This window comes from Aspergillus thermomutatus (assembly GCF_002237265.1).
Source record: "Aspergillus thermomutatus strain HMR AF 39 chromosome Unknown NODE_211, whole genome shotgun sequence".
Lineage (NCBI taxonomy): Eukaryota > Fungi > Ascomycota > Eurotiomycetes > Eurotiales > Aspergillaceae > Aspergillus > Aspergillus thermomutatus.
Window position 1 is genome coordinate 35,702 of NW_020798261.1, and position 16,509 is coordinate 52,210.

At 51.4% G+C, this 16,509-nt stretch overlaps 6 protein-coding genes across 6 annotated transcripts; 4 read left to right on the forward strand and 2 right to left on the reverse strand.

The window, feature by feature from the left end:
- Window positions 1–191: 191 nt before the first annotated feature.
- On the forward strand, window positions 192–1,899 carry CDV56_104636 (cytochrome P450; the record flags this gene model as incomplete). The annotated part of the gene is made up of 3 exons (XM_026758255.1): window positions 192–437; window positions 503–1,696; window positions 1,747–1,899. The coding sequence occupies 3 exons, from the start codon at window positions 192–194 to the stop codon at window positions 1,897–1,899; spliced, it is 1,593 nt and encodes a 530-aa protein (XP_026611704.1).
- A 330-nt stretch (window positions 1,900–2,229) lies between these two features.
- Window positions 2,230–5,575, forward strand: CDV56_104811 (putative flavin containing polyamine oxidase; the record flags this gene model as incomplete). Its single annotated transcript, XM_026758430.1, has 5 exons — window positions 2,230–2,777; window positions 3,950–3,980; window positions 4,027–4,164; window positions 4,213–4,516; window positions 4,563–5,575. 5 exons carry the CDS (start codon window positions 2,230–2,232, stop codon window positions 5,573–5,575), a joined length of 2,034 nt encoding a protein of 677 aa, XP_026611705.1.
- A 655-nt stretch (window positions 5,576–6,230) lies between these two features.
- Window positions 6,231–7,553, reverse strand: CDV56_105124 (acyl-CoA dehydrogenase family protein; the record flags this gene model as incomplete). The annotated part of the gene is made up of 1 exon (XM_026758743.1): window positions 6,231–7,553. The coding sequence occupies one exon, from the start codon at window positions 7,551–7,553 to the stop codon at window positions 6,231–6,233; it is 1,323 nt and encodes a 440-aa protein (XP_026611706.1).
- Window positions 7,554–7,765: 212 nt separating this feature from the next.
- On the forward strand, window positions 7,766–9,276 carry CDV56_105251 (CaiB/BaiF CoA transferase family protein; the record flags this gene model as incomplete). Its single annotated transcript, XM_026758870.1, has 4 exons — window positions 7,766–7,921; window positions 7,968–8,039; window positions 8,087–9,080; window positions 9,134–9,276. 4 exons carry the CDS (start codon window positions 7,766–7,768, stop codon window positions 9,274–9,276), a joined length of 1,365 nt encoding a protein of 454 aa, XP_026611707.1.
- A 653-nt stretch (window positions 9,277–9,929) lies between these two features.
- On the reverse strand, window positions 9,930–12,263 carry CDV56_105423 (uncharacterized protein; the record flags this gene model as incomplete). Its single annotated transcript, XM_026759042.1, has 8 exons — window positions 9,930–10,276; window positions 10,344–10,716; window positions 10,852–11,049; window positions 11,094–11,262; window positions 11,366–11,418; window positions 11,516–11,654; window positions 11,726–12,082; window positions 12,139–12,263. The coding sequence occupies 8 exons, from the start codon at window positions 12,261–12,263 to the stop codon at window positions 9,930–9,932; spliced, it is 1,761 nt and encodes a 586-aa protein (XP_026611708.1).
- A 2,417-nt stretch (window positions 12,264–14,680) lies between these two features.
- On the forward strand, window positions 14,681–16,209 carry CDV56_105783 (MmgE/PrpD family protein; the record flags this gene model as incomplete). Its single annotated transcript, XM_026759402.1, has 4 exons — window positions 14,681–15,013; window positions 15,058–15,195; window positions 15,251–16,029; window positions 16,077–16,209. 4 exons carry the CDS (start codon window positions 14,681–14,683, stop codon window positions 16,207–16,209), a joined length of 1,383 nt encoding a protein of 460 aa, XP_026611709.1.
- Window positions 16,210–16,509: the final 300 nt, after the last annotated feature.

Here is a 16,509-nt window from a genome sequence, read left to right on the forward strand (position 1 = left end):
GGTATCGGGACGATTCCGGATAGGCATAGGCAGGTTGAAAGGCCTCACCGGGATCATCCCGGATACCCAGCACGACCGTCGGACTGTACCCGAAGCAACGCGCCAGCTCAAATGGCCCTTCAAATAGGCACTTCCACTGGAAGAATCGTGCCTCAAATTACACTGAGTGCCAGTCCAGAATACACAACAGAATGGATGCTCCAATACACACTATCCTCGTTCGAGAGACATCAGCGCATCCCGTCCAGGCAATGTTGCTTGCCGTCTTTCTCTGCCTGGCCACCATATTTCTTGTAATTGGTCAGATTTTTACTCCGATGGGAAAGCGTCGAGTTCCAGGGAAGGAATGGAAACTGCCGCCGGGACCTCCAGGTCTCCCTATTCTGGGGAATCTGCTCGACTTGAAAAGTGCCCGCAGTGATCCCGACTTCAAATGGGTAAGGGACACCGATCTTTCATAGTCTAGCGTCCAAGATCGCACATGCTTATTGTTCGAACATAGGTTAACTCCCTCACCCAGTACGGTGAAATGGCCACCGTGCACCTAGGGAGCAAAACGTGGATCTTTCTGAACAGCCAAAGAGTCGTATCAGAGATCATAGCAAAGCGTGGCTCCATCACAAACGGCCGGTCCCCAATGCCTGTCGCCAGCGGAATCGTCAGCCGCCATAGCCGCTCTCTTATTTTGCCTCCTGCTGGATGGACTGAGAAGCGTCGAGTGATGCATTCGCTACTTAGTGGGACCGCTCTGCGGCAGTACGGCGCCTGGCAGGAGCTCGAGAGCACACAGCTTCTGGCTGAGTATTTGTTCCAGCCCCAGAGATGGTACCGCCACCATTACCGCTACGCCAACTCGGTCGTGCATCGTATCGCGCTCGGGGAGCGTTTGACGAAGACCAACAAAGAGCTGGCGGATCTGCAGGACGTAGTCACATACTTCGTTGGCAGCATAGGGTCTAGCATGGTTGATTGGTTTCCCGAGCTAGACGCGCTACCTCGGCGGCTGCAGCCCTGGCGCAGATATTGGGAGAAGCTGGGACAGTGGAACTACGAGGTTTACCGATCGTGGTGGGTGCCGGTGCGTGAAAAAGTCGAGGCAGGCACTGCACCGCCCTCGTTCGTCAGGGATGTACTCCTCCACGAGGATACCAAGTTCACAGGCGATGACCAGGAGGCGATGTATGTAACGATGCAGCTCATTGAGGCGGGCAGCGATACCACCCGGGAGGTTCTCAACATCTTCGTCATGTCGGCACTCTGCTATCCCGAGGTCTTTCAGAAGGCAAGGGCAGAGGTGGACCGGATCTGCGTGACGGACCAGGAACAGTTGCGTCTGCCGGGGCTTGATGATATGGAACGGATGCCATATATCTGCGCTATCATTAAGGAGCTCCTTCGCTGGAGGCCCATATTCCCTCTAACCCCGGACCATGTCCTGACTTCCGATCTGGAATTCGAAGGGTACCATATCCCCGCTGGAGTGGGTTTTGTGATCAACGAGATTCCCGTGTGCAATGAGTGCGAGAAGCCAGACGTCTTCAAGCCGGAACGGTGGCTCGACGGTCATGAAGCCGATGTTGCACATGGCCTGTGGCAATTTGGCGGCGGAAGACGTATCTGCGTGGGATATCGCTTGGCCCAAAGAGGGCTGTTCATCAATGTCGCCCGGCTGGCTTTTTGTTACAACTATGCGGCGGTAAGCCTCATCCACCACGTATGCATATGGTCATGATCTGACGGATACAGTCCGGTCCCATTGATTCTCGACGTCTCAACCATCATTTGACCGAGGAACCATTCCCAGTGAAGGTGACACCGAGAAGCGAACAACATGCACAGCTGATAATTGAGGAGGCATCACGAGAAGGGGTCCTAGAGGATTCAAAATCTCGGCCTTGAATGATATAGCATCGCTAGTGTACACTTTCCAGCCAGTCCTGTAGTCAGTGTGTTGCATATTGGACTTTGCAAGTGGCCGAACAGAGCCAATTGTAGCTTAGCGTGTGGCTTCTAGCATCGTAGAGATCCATGTTAGAAAGTAGATTGTTCCCCTCAAATACGCTCACAAGCAATCGAACCCAGGCTTTTACCTCAACAGCTGATTCGGGTTCATCCCGGACCAAAGCATTGGCCGGAGCATATCCGTTGCATTCTTGGTGGCTTATATATGCCTATACCTGCAAAGAAACCTTACGATCAGCAACGACTAAACAAAACGTGTGACACATCATGTCAGAGCTACATAGATTACTTCCACGAGAGGGTCTTTACATGGACCCCGATAGTGACACTCACCGAAAATCTATCCGGCATCCTATACCAAATCTGATTCTTCTTGGGCTCTTCCAGCTCAATTCCTCACTCCGTTCAGTCAACTTCCTGAAAATCACGACCTATACCACTATCCTGAGCGTGACTCTCTGGCTTAACGACTTACTGAGTAAGGGCAGTAGAAACAACTGGACAACCGATCCCACATGGGACTGGAAAAGGGAGATTGTTGTCGTAACCGGCGGAAGCGGCGGCATCGGAGGGAGTATTATTCAAAAGCTAGCGAGGGACGGGTGGCGAGTCGTCGTGCTCGATATCATGCCATTGAAATATCATGTTGGTAAGATAGTCCATTCCACCTTGCTTCTGCCAGCTGAGACTTGGTGGGATGGCCTCAACGTTGTGAATCATGTCTTGCTCACCGGGGGCGAGGAAGAGATATTCCGGGATCACATCGGACAGTTTGTCGATGTGCTCAAGAGAAGGACATCTGTAGAACTACAAACGTATGTCGGGCCATCTGAGACGCATGATGTGCCGTTGATGGATTTCGCAGCGAGGAGAATACCTAGCATGACGAGCAAGATGATTAGTGAGTGGATTATAGCGAGGTTTAGGGATTAGAAGAGGTGCTCTCGATGCAAGAGAGTTACCATGAAATGGAATCAGCTGGTTTCCAGAGATGTCTAGATGATGACTGGACTGTAGGACTTCGATGCAGTGGGACTGATTCGGGTTGTTCATGCTTTTCCCGATCAGGAAGGTTGATGGGTACGTACTTCTGTATGCCTTAATCGTAAGGCATAAAGAACGTCCCACGTGATGTTTACTTTTAGTCAAGCGATAGCATCACCGCCATCATTCATGATTGATTTGGCAACGGGATCATTCATTTAGTAATGAAAGCCTCTAACTAACTTTGAGGAGGTCTACCCGATCAGCTCGAGTCTCCATCATGGCAACCTGGCGATTGGTCAGCTCCACCTCACGAACTATTCGCCAGTAGCAGCAATAATAGCTGCATTAGCTGAATGAGTGCACACCAGCCACCGGATTTCCCACATCTTGCAACAATGATAACACAGGACAGGGGAATTTTACATCGGAGATAAAGATGTGGGGGACTCATTGTTCAATACTATGCTTATCAGAACTCATCTATGCCTTCCGCATAGACCTGCCGAATCTCGTGTAGCGCCATGGCTTCTGGCTGACTTACTCCCTTGCATGGTGTGAGATGGCCAGGCGGAGTATGTTACATGGACGTGTCGATCTTCTACATTGTTTTTTTGGATCTTATCTCCAGGTTCCAACTTAATTCTTTGATGGAGAAACTGGTGCTAATTCAAAAGTGGAGTGTCCGAGGCAGCTGGGGAGCTGAATCGTAGTCTCTAGTCGGAGCTCCAAGGTCAGGCATATAAAGCCGCATGCTCCCACATTCAGGGCAAGTGTCTTTTCAAGCATTGCACTCAATCATCTTGCCTCAAGCCTGTCCTAACGATGCATCTTCAACTTGGTTTGGCTGGCATCGTAGGTTGCGCGGTTCAATCTGTCGCGGCTTACGTAGCTCAGCAGCCACGGTCTCAAGAGGGAACATGCCAGAAAACTACGGTCGCAATCTTGTTGGTGCATCGCTTGTCTTTTTCGTATATTCTGTATAGCTGCTAATGTCTCGCAGAGGAGCCGGAATGGCAGGGATTAAGGCTGCTGTATGTTGGACATGTGCCGGGATGCGTTCAAAACTGACCGTGACAGCAAACCTTGTCCAATGCATCGATCCATGATTTTGTTATTCTAGAATACCGTGACACGATTGGAGGCCGGGCTTGGCACACGGATTTTGGCAAGGACGAAAATGGAAATCCTTATGTCGTGGAGCTGGGTGCCAACTGGGTATGTCATTCTTTTGTTTGTGTCGAACCCCTGCTGATCGTTGAACAGATCCAAGGCATTGGAACCGCGGATGGGCCACAGAACCCTATTTGGACCCTAGCCAAAGAGTTCAACCTCAAGAATACATTTTCCGACTATGACAACGTCTCCACTTACAACGAGCACGGATATTCGGACTACTCGCATCTCTTCGATGCTTATGATGCCGCCGACGGGATTGCCAACGCTGCAGCTGGCACGATTCTACTTGAGAATCTACTGGACCAGACAGCTCAGACAGGTCTCGCTTTGGCCGGCTGGAAGCCCAAAAAGACCGACATGGAGGCGCAGGCTGTTGAGTGGTGGAGCTGGGGTAAGCCTAGCCTGTCTCCGATGGGAATGAAAACTAATAGTCTTAGACTTCGAGGACGCTTATTCGCCACTCGAGAGCTCTCTGGTATTTGGCTACGCTGGGAGTAACATGACCTGGAATGGTTTCAGCGACGAGGACAACTTCGTATGGGATCAGCGCGGATACAACGCCATTATCAAGGGCATGGCATCGAAATTCCTGAAGGCCAATGACCCGCGACTCCGTTTGAACACACAAGTCACCAACATCACTTATTCCGACGAAGGCGTGACGGTGTACAACAGCGATGGTACTTGTGTCCAAGCCCAATATGCTCTATGTACATTTTCTTTGGGTGTGCTGCAAAATGACGCCGTCACCTTCACGCCGGAACTGCCATACTGGAAGCAGACGGCCATTGAAAAGTTTACCATGGGCACTTACACCAAGATCTTCCTCCAATTCAACGAAACCTTCTGGCCCTCAAACACACAGTACTTCTTGTACGCGGACCCTAAGCTTCGTGGATGGTATCCTATCTGGCAATCACTCTCGACGCCGGGTTTTCTGCCCGGATCCAATATTCTCTTCGTTACCGTGACCAACCAGTTCTCCTATCACGTTGAGAACCAGTCAGACGAGGAGACCAAAGCAGAGGTAATGGCGGTTCTACGCAAGATGTTTCCGGACAAGGACATTCCGGAGCCTACTGCGTTCATGTATCCTCGCTGGAGTACCGAGCCATGGTCATATGGAAGCTACTCGAACTGGCCTGCAAGCACCAGCCTGGAGGAACACCAGAATCTCCGCGCCAACACCGGCAGAGTGTGGTTTGCAGGAGAACACACGTCACCAAGCTACTTCGGGTTCTTGCATGGAGCCTACTTTGAAGGCCTGGATGCCGGAAGACAGATCGCGGCACTCTTGCAAGGCCGCTGTGTCTACTACAACTCGACGATGGAAAGGCTGTGCGGACCTCGCAGGCATTACGAGACGCTGCACGGAACCACTCCTCTGGCTGATTATAGTGCGGTCAACGGCTGGACCGCCAACAGTTTCTACGATTATAATGACGATTAGTCGTCTGTAGTTATCCAAACCTGTCATGTATAGCACAATCACACCCAAACGGTGTCACCCTCTACAACTTCCTGTCCACCTCCAGTTCCACTCAGATTCATCCCCAAGCACTTCATGGAGCGCCGGCTCCCCTGGCTCCAGTAAATTGCCTTGGTAAATTCCCAAACCACAATCGCACTCAACCGCCCCTGCTACACCAGTAAATTTGTCGTATGGAAACCCGAATGCGTAAATAAGGACTGATGACGCACGCTCAACTCAAGTCGTCGACAACTGCTGCAGGCGAACAATCAGTATGACTGACTAGGGTCGATGGACGCTGAGCAAAAGTAGCCAGAGGTTCTGAACATTGCCGCGTCCTTTTGAGCTAAGCAGACCTCTGAGTCGTTTCACATAGTCTGCAGTCAGGAAGCTTCCAGCGGTTCCACAGAATAGCCCTAATCGGTGATTACGAGGACTTCTGATGGGTATAGAGTCAATTACCTCTTCAGGACTACGGTAGTCGAGGAATGGAGGCGGAATGTTTTCTTCTGCTGTCCAGATATAGGGTAATCTGCTCTCTCGCTCATGAACCAAAATAACTGTCACTACTGGTGGAAGCTGTATGATAAAAGGCACCACGTCAAGGGTGTTTGCTAACCAGTTGGCTGCTTACCTAGTACGACTTGGGCAAACCCAACACGCGCTGTCCGATGTAATTCAGGATCATTTCGCGACTGACAGGAGCAATGCGAGGAACCCACACTTCTCGCAGATATCTTTCTACATGATACTCTTTGGCATATCCCATGCCTCCGTGCGTCAGAACTGCTCGCTCGCATGCCTCAAACGCCGCTTCTGCCGCCAGGTATTTACCTGCATTGGCATACTCCCCGTCGACATACCCTGCATCATACATCTTTGCGGCCTGATAAATAACCAGCCGCGCCGCTTCGAGATTCATCCAGCTATCTGCAAGCGGGTGCTGGATTCCCTGATTTTGGCCAATGGGACGACCAAAGACCTGTCGTTCACCAGCATACAGCGCTGCCCGCCTCAGCGCCGCAAACCCAAGTCCCAGTGCTTCTGCTCCAATCAATATGCGCTCAGCGTTCATTCCGAGCATGATCATCTTGAAGCCCTCATTCTCGGCTCCTATACGGTCAGCCACTGGCACGCGCCAGTTGTCGAAGAACAGGCTGTTGCTATCCACGGCCCCGCGGCCCATTTTGGGGATCTCAGTGATCTCCACAGACTTCCTGTTGAGATCCGTGTAGAAGAGGGAGAGACCTTGAGACGGGTTGCTCACTTTCTCCAGCGGGGTGGTCCGGACGAGAATCAACACCTTCTGCGCATGCTGCGCCGTCGAAATCCAGATCTTCTGGCCGGAAAGGATATACTCATCCCCCTCCCGTCTCGCAACCGACTGCAGCTTCAACGTCTCCAGTCCCGTGTTCGGCTCCGTCACAGCAAAACAGGCCCTCTCCCTGCCAGCGATCATGGGCACAAGCCACCTCTTCTTCTGCTCGTCTGTGCCAAATTTGACCACCGGCTCCAGACCAAAGATGTTGATATGGACCGAGGAAGCAGCCCCCATCCCGCCGCCGGACTCGGCGATCGTCTGCATCATCACGGCCGCCTCGGCGATGCCTAGTTCGGAGCCTCCATATTCGTGTGGCATGCAGATACCCAGCCAGCCATCTTGCGCAAGTTTCTGGTGCAGTTCGAAGGGGAACTGTTTCTTCTCGTCTAGCTGGGCCCAGTACTCGTCCGGAAAGCTGGAGCAGATCCTGGCGATGGCCTCGCGGACGGTGCGTTGAGATTCGGTGAAGTCAGGGTTGTGGTTCTGGAGATACTCGGTTGCTCGCGCGTGAATTCTTCTTTTGCTGATGCCGAAGAGTATTCTCGAGGTTTGTTGTGATGGGATGAGTTTCCTTGTTGTTGGGAGTGAATGCGGTCTTTGGGTGGTGAGGCCCACCATTCTACGAAAGAACGACATGTTGGACGGATACATTCTTGTGCAATGATTCATCCCAGAGAGTTATATGGCCGATTGAAGTGGCCGAACAGCCGACAACCGAGTAGCGAGGCATCAACTGCTTTATCCAGACCAGAGGATCGTCATGCGGGGTAGCCGTGAGGACGAGCCATCTCCTTAGCTGTTCGAGCCATCTTACGGTACTCTTTGACCATCAAGATCAGACAGTCGATATGCGTTGCTATGTGAAAAGAAGCCTTGCACGAGGTATCTCAGGTGTCTACTCAAGCACCAATCTTGCTGGCCATCAACGGCTATACTCGACTCCACCAACGAAACAGGGCCCGTTGACAGGCATCCGCATCCTAGATCTGACTCGTGTTCTTGCAGTATGTCTTTTTACCTCTTCATATTGCTCAATTAATAACCGTCTAGGGACCATTCTGCACACAGATTCTGGCCGACTATGGCGCGGAGGTGATCAAGGTGGAACACCCCAAGGGAGGAGTATGTTCTTCCATTCGATCGAGCAACGTGCCTGCTGAGATTTGCAGGATGACACTAGACTCTGGCGAGAGCCAGGCGAAGACAGGCTGTGGAAGCCCAATGCCACAAACACGTCCTTGTACTTCAACACCATCAACCGCAACAAAAAGTCCATAGCGGTGGACCTGAAACATCCCCACGGACGAGAAATAATCCTCGAACTAGCGAAATGCTCAGATGTCATGTACGCGCTTCCTCCAATATCCGCACACCAAGCTGATAGAAACAGCGTCGACAACTTCATCCCCGGAAAACTCGAGCAACTGCGCCTGGGCTACAGCACCCTACGACAGACCAACCCCTCGATCATCCACGCAAGCGTCTCCGGCTACGGAGCTACCGGACCGTACGCCCTCCGCGCAGGCTACGATGTTATCGCCGCGGCTGAAGGCGGCCTGTTGCACATCACCGGCGAGCCGGACGGCCCGCCCACGAAGCCCGGCGTCGGGCTCATGGACCTGTGCACGGGTCTGTACCTGCACGGCGCCATCTGCGCCGCGCTCGTCGCACGCCAGAAAACGGGTCGGGGGCAGAAGCTGGACGCCTCGTTGTTCGAGACCACGCTCGCGCTGATGAGTAATGTCGCCATGTCGTGGTTGAATCTGGGCCGGGAGGCGCAGCGCTGGGGGACGGGGCATCCGACTATCGTTCCGTATGGGGTCTTCAAGACCAAGGATTCCTCGTTGGTGCTGGGGGCAGTGAATAACCGGCAGTTCAAGGTGATGTGTGAGAGACTCGGGAAGAAGGAACTGGCGGAGGATGAACGATTCGTGGATAATGGCTTGCGGGTGAAGCATCGGGTGGAATTGAAGCAGATACTGGATGAGTGCTTTGCAGGGAAAACAACGAATAAATGGCTTGGTGTGTTTGAGGGGAGCGGGATGCCGTATGGACCAGTCAATACGCTGCAAAAGGCGTTTGAGCATCCCCAGACTGCTGCCAGGCATATGGTGCAGACGATTGATCATGAGGCGACTGCGGAGGGGACGATGAAGGTGATTGGTAAGATCACAGGACAGGCCCTTCTACATTCGTTAACTTACTCATTCCAATAGGAAACCCAGTCAAGTTCAGCGAAACACAGCCCTCGATTCGGAGCAGTCCGCCAGCGCTGGGACAGGATACGGATGAAGTGCTGCAGAAGATGGGTTGGTCAATGGAGAAGATCGCGCAACTGAGACAAGAGGGAGTGCTATAGTCATAGAATGTGAATTCTCGCTGGAGCATCCGATCCTATTGGAGCCCTACTTCACCGAGCAAAGGGTGGCTAGTAGAAGACCTGAAGATGTGATAACAAATTGTGGTTTGCATGAACCTGCTGACATGATCTATAGCATCAAGGACACAGTGAAAAGGGTGATTAAAAATGGAATGAGAATAATTCAAACATCAAAGGATGATGATCATATAGGTTAAATACTACTGCTACACGATGCCAGCCATGTATTCAAGATGTCGCTGACAATTTGCGACTCTAGACAGTCATCACAAAAAAAATCCGATGCAGAGCGACGAAGGCGATGATACACATTGAATTCCTCCCTCGATATTCATTCTAAAAAGAGAATCCTGTATGTTGCTGATGGTTATACCTTACAGCATCCGAGCTAAACAAGTATCTAGCTAAAGATGCTAAGTTTGCCAACTATCTGCAGATCTGGCATTTCCTCTCGTCCGTCTTTGGACACCACTACTCAATCTTTCTGGGAGCCTTGAGGTCACAAAGTTCGATGAAGCATTCCGTATTTTCTAATTTGGCTGATCCCTTGTGTGGTGCTCCGAAGGGTGATTGGGTTCGATCCACCCGATTTGGCGAGACACGGATCATTGTGACACCCCTTTTGTCAAAGGTCATTGTGACCAGTCGTCTGCGTGTGGGTCCGGATTATCCTCAGTCAGAGTCCCAATCGGTATGATGTCGCTCGGTAAGGGTGCTTGGATCTCGGTGATACTGATGTCGCTATATGATGGGATGAAATGCAGAGGGCGGTCGATATCAGTCACCTCAGTTGATTGACGAGCTGGTGTGGGTGCCACAGCGGCGACAGGGATGGTGGGATCGACCACTGTAGGCAGCTCTTGCTTGAAGTTTGGTCCCGCAGAATGGTATTCTATGAATCGATTGCTAGTCGCTACTGGACGTAACGAGATCAGGGAACGCTTCTGCTGTCGAATCCAGCAGTTCCTTTTCCCTTTTCCTTTATGAGGTTATGAGCCCGGATATGCAATTTGCGCAGGCGCCAACGAACAACGCTCGACACTTACCATTTACGACATATTCGGGGGCGGATACACACGACTGGAATGTGCCTGTACCGTTCGAGCACTGTGAACAAGGTTCCGCACTCCACGTGGCGAGCACTGAAGAAGGAATGTTGGTACTTGGTGGAGTAGCTGAGACTCCTGGGTTGGAGCTCGACGCTGCTGGCGAAGCTCCTGTAGCTCCTCCCAGACCAGGGTTGTTAGACTGATAGTGCATAATTCGCATAGCTTCAATCAGTCGTTCATACAGAATGTTCAACTCATTTAGCTGAGTGGGATCGGTCACCCCTTCAGCAGCACGATTGAACCATTGCCGCAGGTTGGCAGCCTCAGCCTTATAGCCAGTATTGTTGGCAGCTGGCTGTGGTTGAGAAACCTGAGGAGTGTCCATTTCAGCAGACATAGATCCGGCGTCAGACATAGCCATGTTGACAAGTGAAGAGCGAAGAGCTTTAGTGAATTGAAAGTGAACTTTGAAGAGTGAGAACCTTTGACGAGATTGTCGATGTACTGCAGTGTAAATTACGGCAATAAAGGAGGCTTGAGAGGTCACAATCCGATTGTAGCCTCGCTCCCCCAGGCTCGCCAGGGACTCGATCAGTTCCTTCATGGCTGTGTGCCTGTTCGTGACGCTGCACTCCAACGAGATTCGCAGGGCGTTGCCTTGTGCTCTTAGTGCATTCTTTTCGGATTCTGACATTTTCGAACACTTAAGATGGTAAGAGCATCGCGTCGATCGACCGTTCCACAAACAGTTGTTGGAGCTTCCCCCTGGCATTTTGGCAATGAGAACTTGGAGGTGGTTGGTGGTTCAGCGAAGGACGACTCCTGAAGGGGATTGTGGCACTTGATGCCGAGCTGCATCCCTTCATGTTCCCTAGGATGGATGTCCTTGGTCAACAAGCCGCGAGTGATTGCAGTTCTGTGATTGTAATGATGAGGACTGGTGATTCCTCGCCGGACAAGCCCGGCCAACTCTTGCAGTTGGCACACGCCGGTTGTTGCATTAGAAGAAAGTAACGCACTCAATGCCCGAGGATTTCTCCAGGGCGGCATACTGGGTGATTTTCTTGCAGTACTAGTTGATGAAGATCACTTGGTCCAAGTCGATGGTGTGCACAGAATGATGAAAGATACCACCTATCACTTTTCTCTTCCACACAGTTGTCGCTCACCCCAGACGCGAGTGCAGTGTTCCCCTGTTCCAACTCGACTCGGTGGTCAAATTCTCCTCGGTGCAGCGGTAAGGTATCGGAATCCTGCTTCGAAAAGACGTCGATGAGGTTCCTCGCATATGGCCCGAAGGCCACCACCCTGGGGGATGTTACTACCTCGGTTAGCAATGAACTGATGAGAATCGACAAACGGGATGTGAGAATACATACAGGTCATCAGACGGGTCCCAAGCCCCCTCCTTACCGAGATAGTAGGCACATTTTGCTCCTTTCCCATTCCAAATACAGTTCGAACAGGCTCCTCCGAAGAGCCCGTCTCTGGTTAGAACCGGCCGAACGGTATTCATAAGACACAACGCAAGTACGGAAGGTACCGGCATTGCCGCGACACTGATCGCAAGGGTCGTCACACTCCATGCCGCGTCAATGAAGGATGATGGCTGCCTGAGAAAGCTATTGAAGGACAACGATGACGCGTACATTATAGTGGATGGTTCGCGGCGGCAGGAGGGGCATAGAGGCGGGCAGCACAACGACAGCCACCATGGTGGCAGCAGCAGGAACAGGCTGTCGCAACATGTTAGCTTGGTCATTCAGAGGAACACCGCCAAAAGTATACTCACCAGATGATGGTGGTGGTGATGGAGGACCGCTGAATACAGGCCTTCATGAGCGACAGAGTCCAACCGGCCAGAGTTCCATTGCCGCTGATGAGTGAACGACCAGCCGCGTTCACGCCCTGATACATTCGTTCTGTTCTATCTAACACTTGGAAGAGAAGTGCTCAATCGAGCTCGATCTGTTCAGGTCTTTTCGGCCGGTTTGACGATCATTAGAACACCAGGGCGCAGAGAACATCTCGACCCTTTATTCAGCCAAACGCAATTGGCGCACGCGCCCACGTGTAGAGCCTTTCCCTTATAAGTTGGAGCGACGACACAGCCTTGGAATTGCGAGGGTTACTTTGCACAGATGATAGAAAGTATCAGTGCATATTAACGATCTCATGGCAGCGGAGTGTGCCTTCTATTGATCCAGGAGTAAAGCCAATATGTAATCTCTTCTTTCTCGAACGAGTTGGTAGGTCAAATAGCTCTCCCTCGATGCCGACATGAGGAAAATACATCCTGATGGAGCCTTTCGGTTGAACGTCATATGACCATCCGGCGTAAGGCCGCCCATCGTTATCCTCGTTGAATGTACCACAGTCACGGGCTCCCGGCGAGGCATCTGTTAACCAGAGGGGCAAGTTGTGCTCGACCTTGATAGATGATCGATTTCAGTCTGGTCCGATCCGCTGGATGGGGAGGACAACGTTGAGGAGTGACTTCACTCTTGATGATTCCAACAGCTGTGCTAAATTGCATTCATCCAGTCTCTGAAGCCAAGTCTTTCGATTCTTTGGGGACTCGGAATTGAGCATGTCAATAAGATGCACAGCTATATCTTCAGGCTCATCTTCGATTTCAACAGATGGCATGGCCTCATCTGAGGGCATGCTGATCGTGGTGTGATTGATAGGGCCAGAGGGGGATATGATGAAAGATATAGATATGCGATTATTAGACAAAGAGCAAATGCCATCGTTGTATCATCTGCCAGCCTGATCTAGTCGTGGTGTATAGCTGCCAAACCCGCCCGATTATGTTCCACTTGTTGCAGTGATGTCTGCTTCTTTTGATTGTGCGTCGCAGGAACGGGTTTGTGTATATAGCTCTAGACAGGGAACCATGGATGTTGATGGTGTCAGATCGTCTAACAGTATGGGTAGCTTCTCCGCATCATCCGAGACCCAGCCTAGCTTCTCAACCATCACGAAATTCCGACACATATTTTCCCCCTCGGCGTGGTAGTTTGAGGGGACAAATGGGTTGCGTAGCTCGCGGCCCTTCTCAACAGGGTACACAAGACGAAATGCATGTTTGGCCAGGTAGCCCCTGTCATGTAGCCGCTGCACCAATTGGGAGAGCTGTGTGCTGCTTGCCCCGGAGAGGGAACAGTCTGGATGTAGAGGTCGTTGAATATGTTGCGGAGGACATATTGAAATAATAGTTTGGCTTTGGCACTAACCAGAGTTCCTCATAGGCCCTTTTCCCTGCATGATTCTTGCATTGCAAGGTCTTTCAGTGCTGTTCGGGAGACAAGCATCAGACGAGCAATGGAGGCAAGAAACTGCTCTTCTGAACGAAGAACCCAGTCTATTGCACTTTAATCGCTTCTTGTTGTCAGATCCTGAACGCAGGGAACCACCGGGTTACTTGTTCGTCTGTCTTAGCAAGAGATCAAGTTCCCTTTATATGATATAATAAGTTGAGAAGACTGACAGTAGAAGGAAAAAGATGTTTTGGTGAGAAGTTGAAAGTTGCACAATTAAGGGCTGTTGACAGATAATAGACAGGGGAATTGCAGAGAATGGCTGATGCTATTGCTCAAACAAGTGAATGCAGGAGCCTTTTTAGGAGTATATTGCTGGGATTCACATGAAACAAGCAGAGAGAGTGAATACTCTATAGCAGAGAGCAGGGGGAGGGATGCTGGTAGTATAATTGAAATGATATATAGTCTATAGCAGAAGGAAGAAGATGGAAGAGTCTGCAGGGAGAAGCTGACTTAAATACTATTAGAGAACAAAGACCTAACCAGAGAGTCTAGTTGTTTGTTTCTCTATGCTTTTCCATGTTTGCTAATAACTTTTTCCATTGTAGACAAGTTTACTCATGACAATGGAGCAGAGTAGCAGAAGACTCAGACAAATGATTAGCTTCCCTCAAACGGACCAGATGTTTGCCATTTGGACTTCCCTTGCTGCTGAAAGAGGTCCATTGTCTGAATACTGGTGCAATTGTCCTTCTGGAAATCTGCAGCTCAAAGCTGTGACTGGCAATTGCTAAGACAAGTGAGATATGACACCGTGACCATGAATTCCCCACGTAACTCGGAAGTTGGCCACTCTCTGAACGATCAAATGTCATTTCCTTCTCTATCTGGCGAATCTCGGAACTTCAAGAGCCATATAGCTGACTTTTCTCTCGGAAGAGGATCTCCGAGGCTATACAGAGCAGCGGAGATGAGGGGTAGCTTAAGGCCCCGCAGTCTAGCTACTATTTGGATCATATAGAAAGAATGTGCATTGCGATACAATATTGTAACTCGAATGTAGTTCAAATGACTCAATCCAAGCCCTCCCAAACACGTACAGAACGGCTGGCCCAATGGGCTGCCAGCCTCGAATACAACGACCTCCCCAAAGAAGTCATCCAGCGCACCAAGGAGCTCTTCATCGACTGGCTGGGATGCACTATTGCCGGACGACATCACCCAGCCGTCGCTGCCATTGCGAGATTCGCGACGCAGATGGGCCCTTCCTCGGGGAAAAGTGAAGTCATTGACGGATCACTGGGATTCACGTCTTCTCCCGCCTTTGCTAGCTTGATCAATGGCGCTTCATCACATGTGGTTGAGCAGGACGACTTGCATAACCGGAGTATCATGCATCCTGTATGTTCATCAGTTCTTCACTCGCTTCAAAGGCTAATGATTAGGCGACGGTGATATTCCCCGCCGCGCTGGCCGTCGCACAGGACATCAACGCCGACGGCAAAGAATTCATCACCGCCTGCGTAGTAGGCTATGAAGTCGGCTGTCGGACGGGCGAGTACCTGGGAAAGAGCCACTACGAGGTATCCCTGCAATTTCCGGATTCTCGTGGAGGAAGCTAAGACGACGACCATGCAGAAGTTCCACTCCACCGCCACAGGAGGCGTCGTCGGCGTCGCAGCCGCTGTCGCTCGTCTCCTACACCTCGACGTCAATCAGACCCTCTCCGCCATCGGGACAGCAGGCACACAGGCAGCGGGACTCTGGCAATTCCTCCTCGACGCCACACACTCCAAGCAGGTGCACACTGCCAAGGCCTGCTTCGACGGCATCTTCGCCGCCTACAGCGCGCGGGATGGCCTGCTTGGGCCGCGCGACATCCTCGAGGGCTCCAGGGGTATGGGCGCCGCGCTGGTCCCTGGGGAGAAGAACCCAAAAGCCATCAGCCAGGATTTAGGGTCTGATTATGCGGTTCTGGGGTCGAGTTTCAAGTGGCATGCGTCGTGTCGGCATACGCATCCCAGTGTGGATGCTTTGCTGGCTTTGATGGAGAAGCAGCGGGTCAAGTTTCATGAGATGGACTCGGTGGTGACGAGGACGTACCAGGCTGCGATCAATGTCCTGGGGCTGACGGGTCGAGGCGAGACGGTCCATCAGAGCAAGTTCTCCATGGGGTTTGTTCTTGCGGTTGCAGCGAAAAACGGCCAGGCGATGATCACGGACTTTACGGAGGCGGCGCTGGAGGACGCCGAGCTGCGAGAGTTTCAGCAGCGAGTAACGATGGAGTTAGACCCGGAGATTGATGCGAAATTTCCCAGGCAGTGGCAGGGGACGGTCGTCGTGGTGTGCAAGGATGGTCGGAAGTACACCGAGTCAGTCGAGTATCTGAAGGGGGATCCTGAGAATTCATTGACAAGGTATGTCATTTACAGGTTGATAGAGAGCAATGCTAAGTCTTTGGTAGAGCCGAACTCGAAACGAAATTCCGGGCGTTGGCAACGTACGGAGGAGTAACGGATACCACCAGGGTTGCCAACCTGCTGCAGAAAGGATGGGGGTTGGAGTCTGAGAGCAGTCTCCAAGGCTTTTCTGTATAGCTCCATTCGTTGACAATTTTGTATGTTGAGACACGGTAGTCTTGAGAATCCAGCTTTTCTGTATGCACTTTGATACTAACAGTTCGCTGTGCCTCCTTCCTTTCGAATATCTGCTCATGAAGTTCAGCGATGTTGGACATGGCGTCTGCGCAATTAGAGGCTTTGTAGTCGGACTTGATTAGAAGGTTCAACAAGAGTTGGACATAGTAAGTCCCAAAGGCAGCAAAGTCATCCCTTTTCATTTGCAGACACGCAAGGAGGCAGCTTTATGGACATCACAGTTTCAGGAGGCTGGCTGCT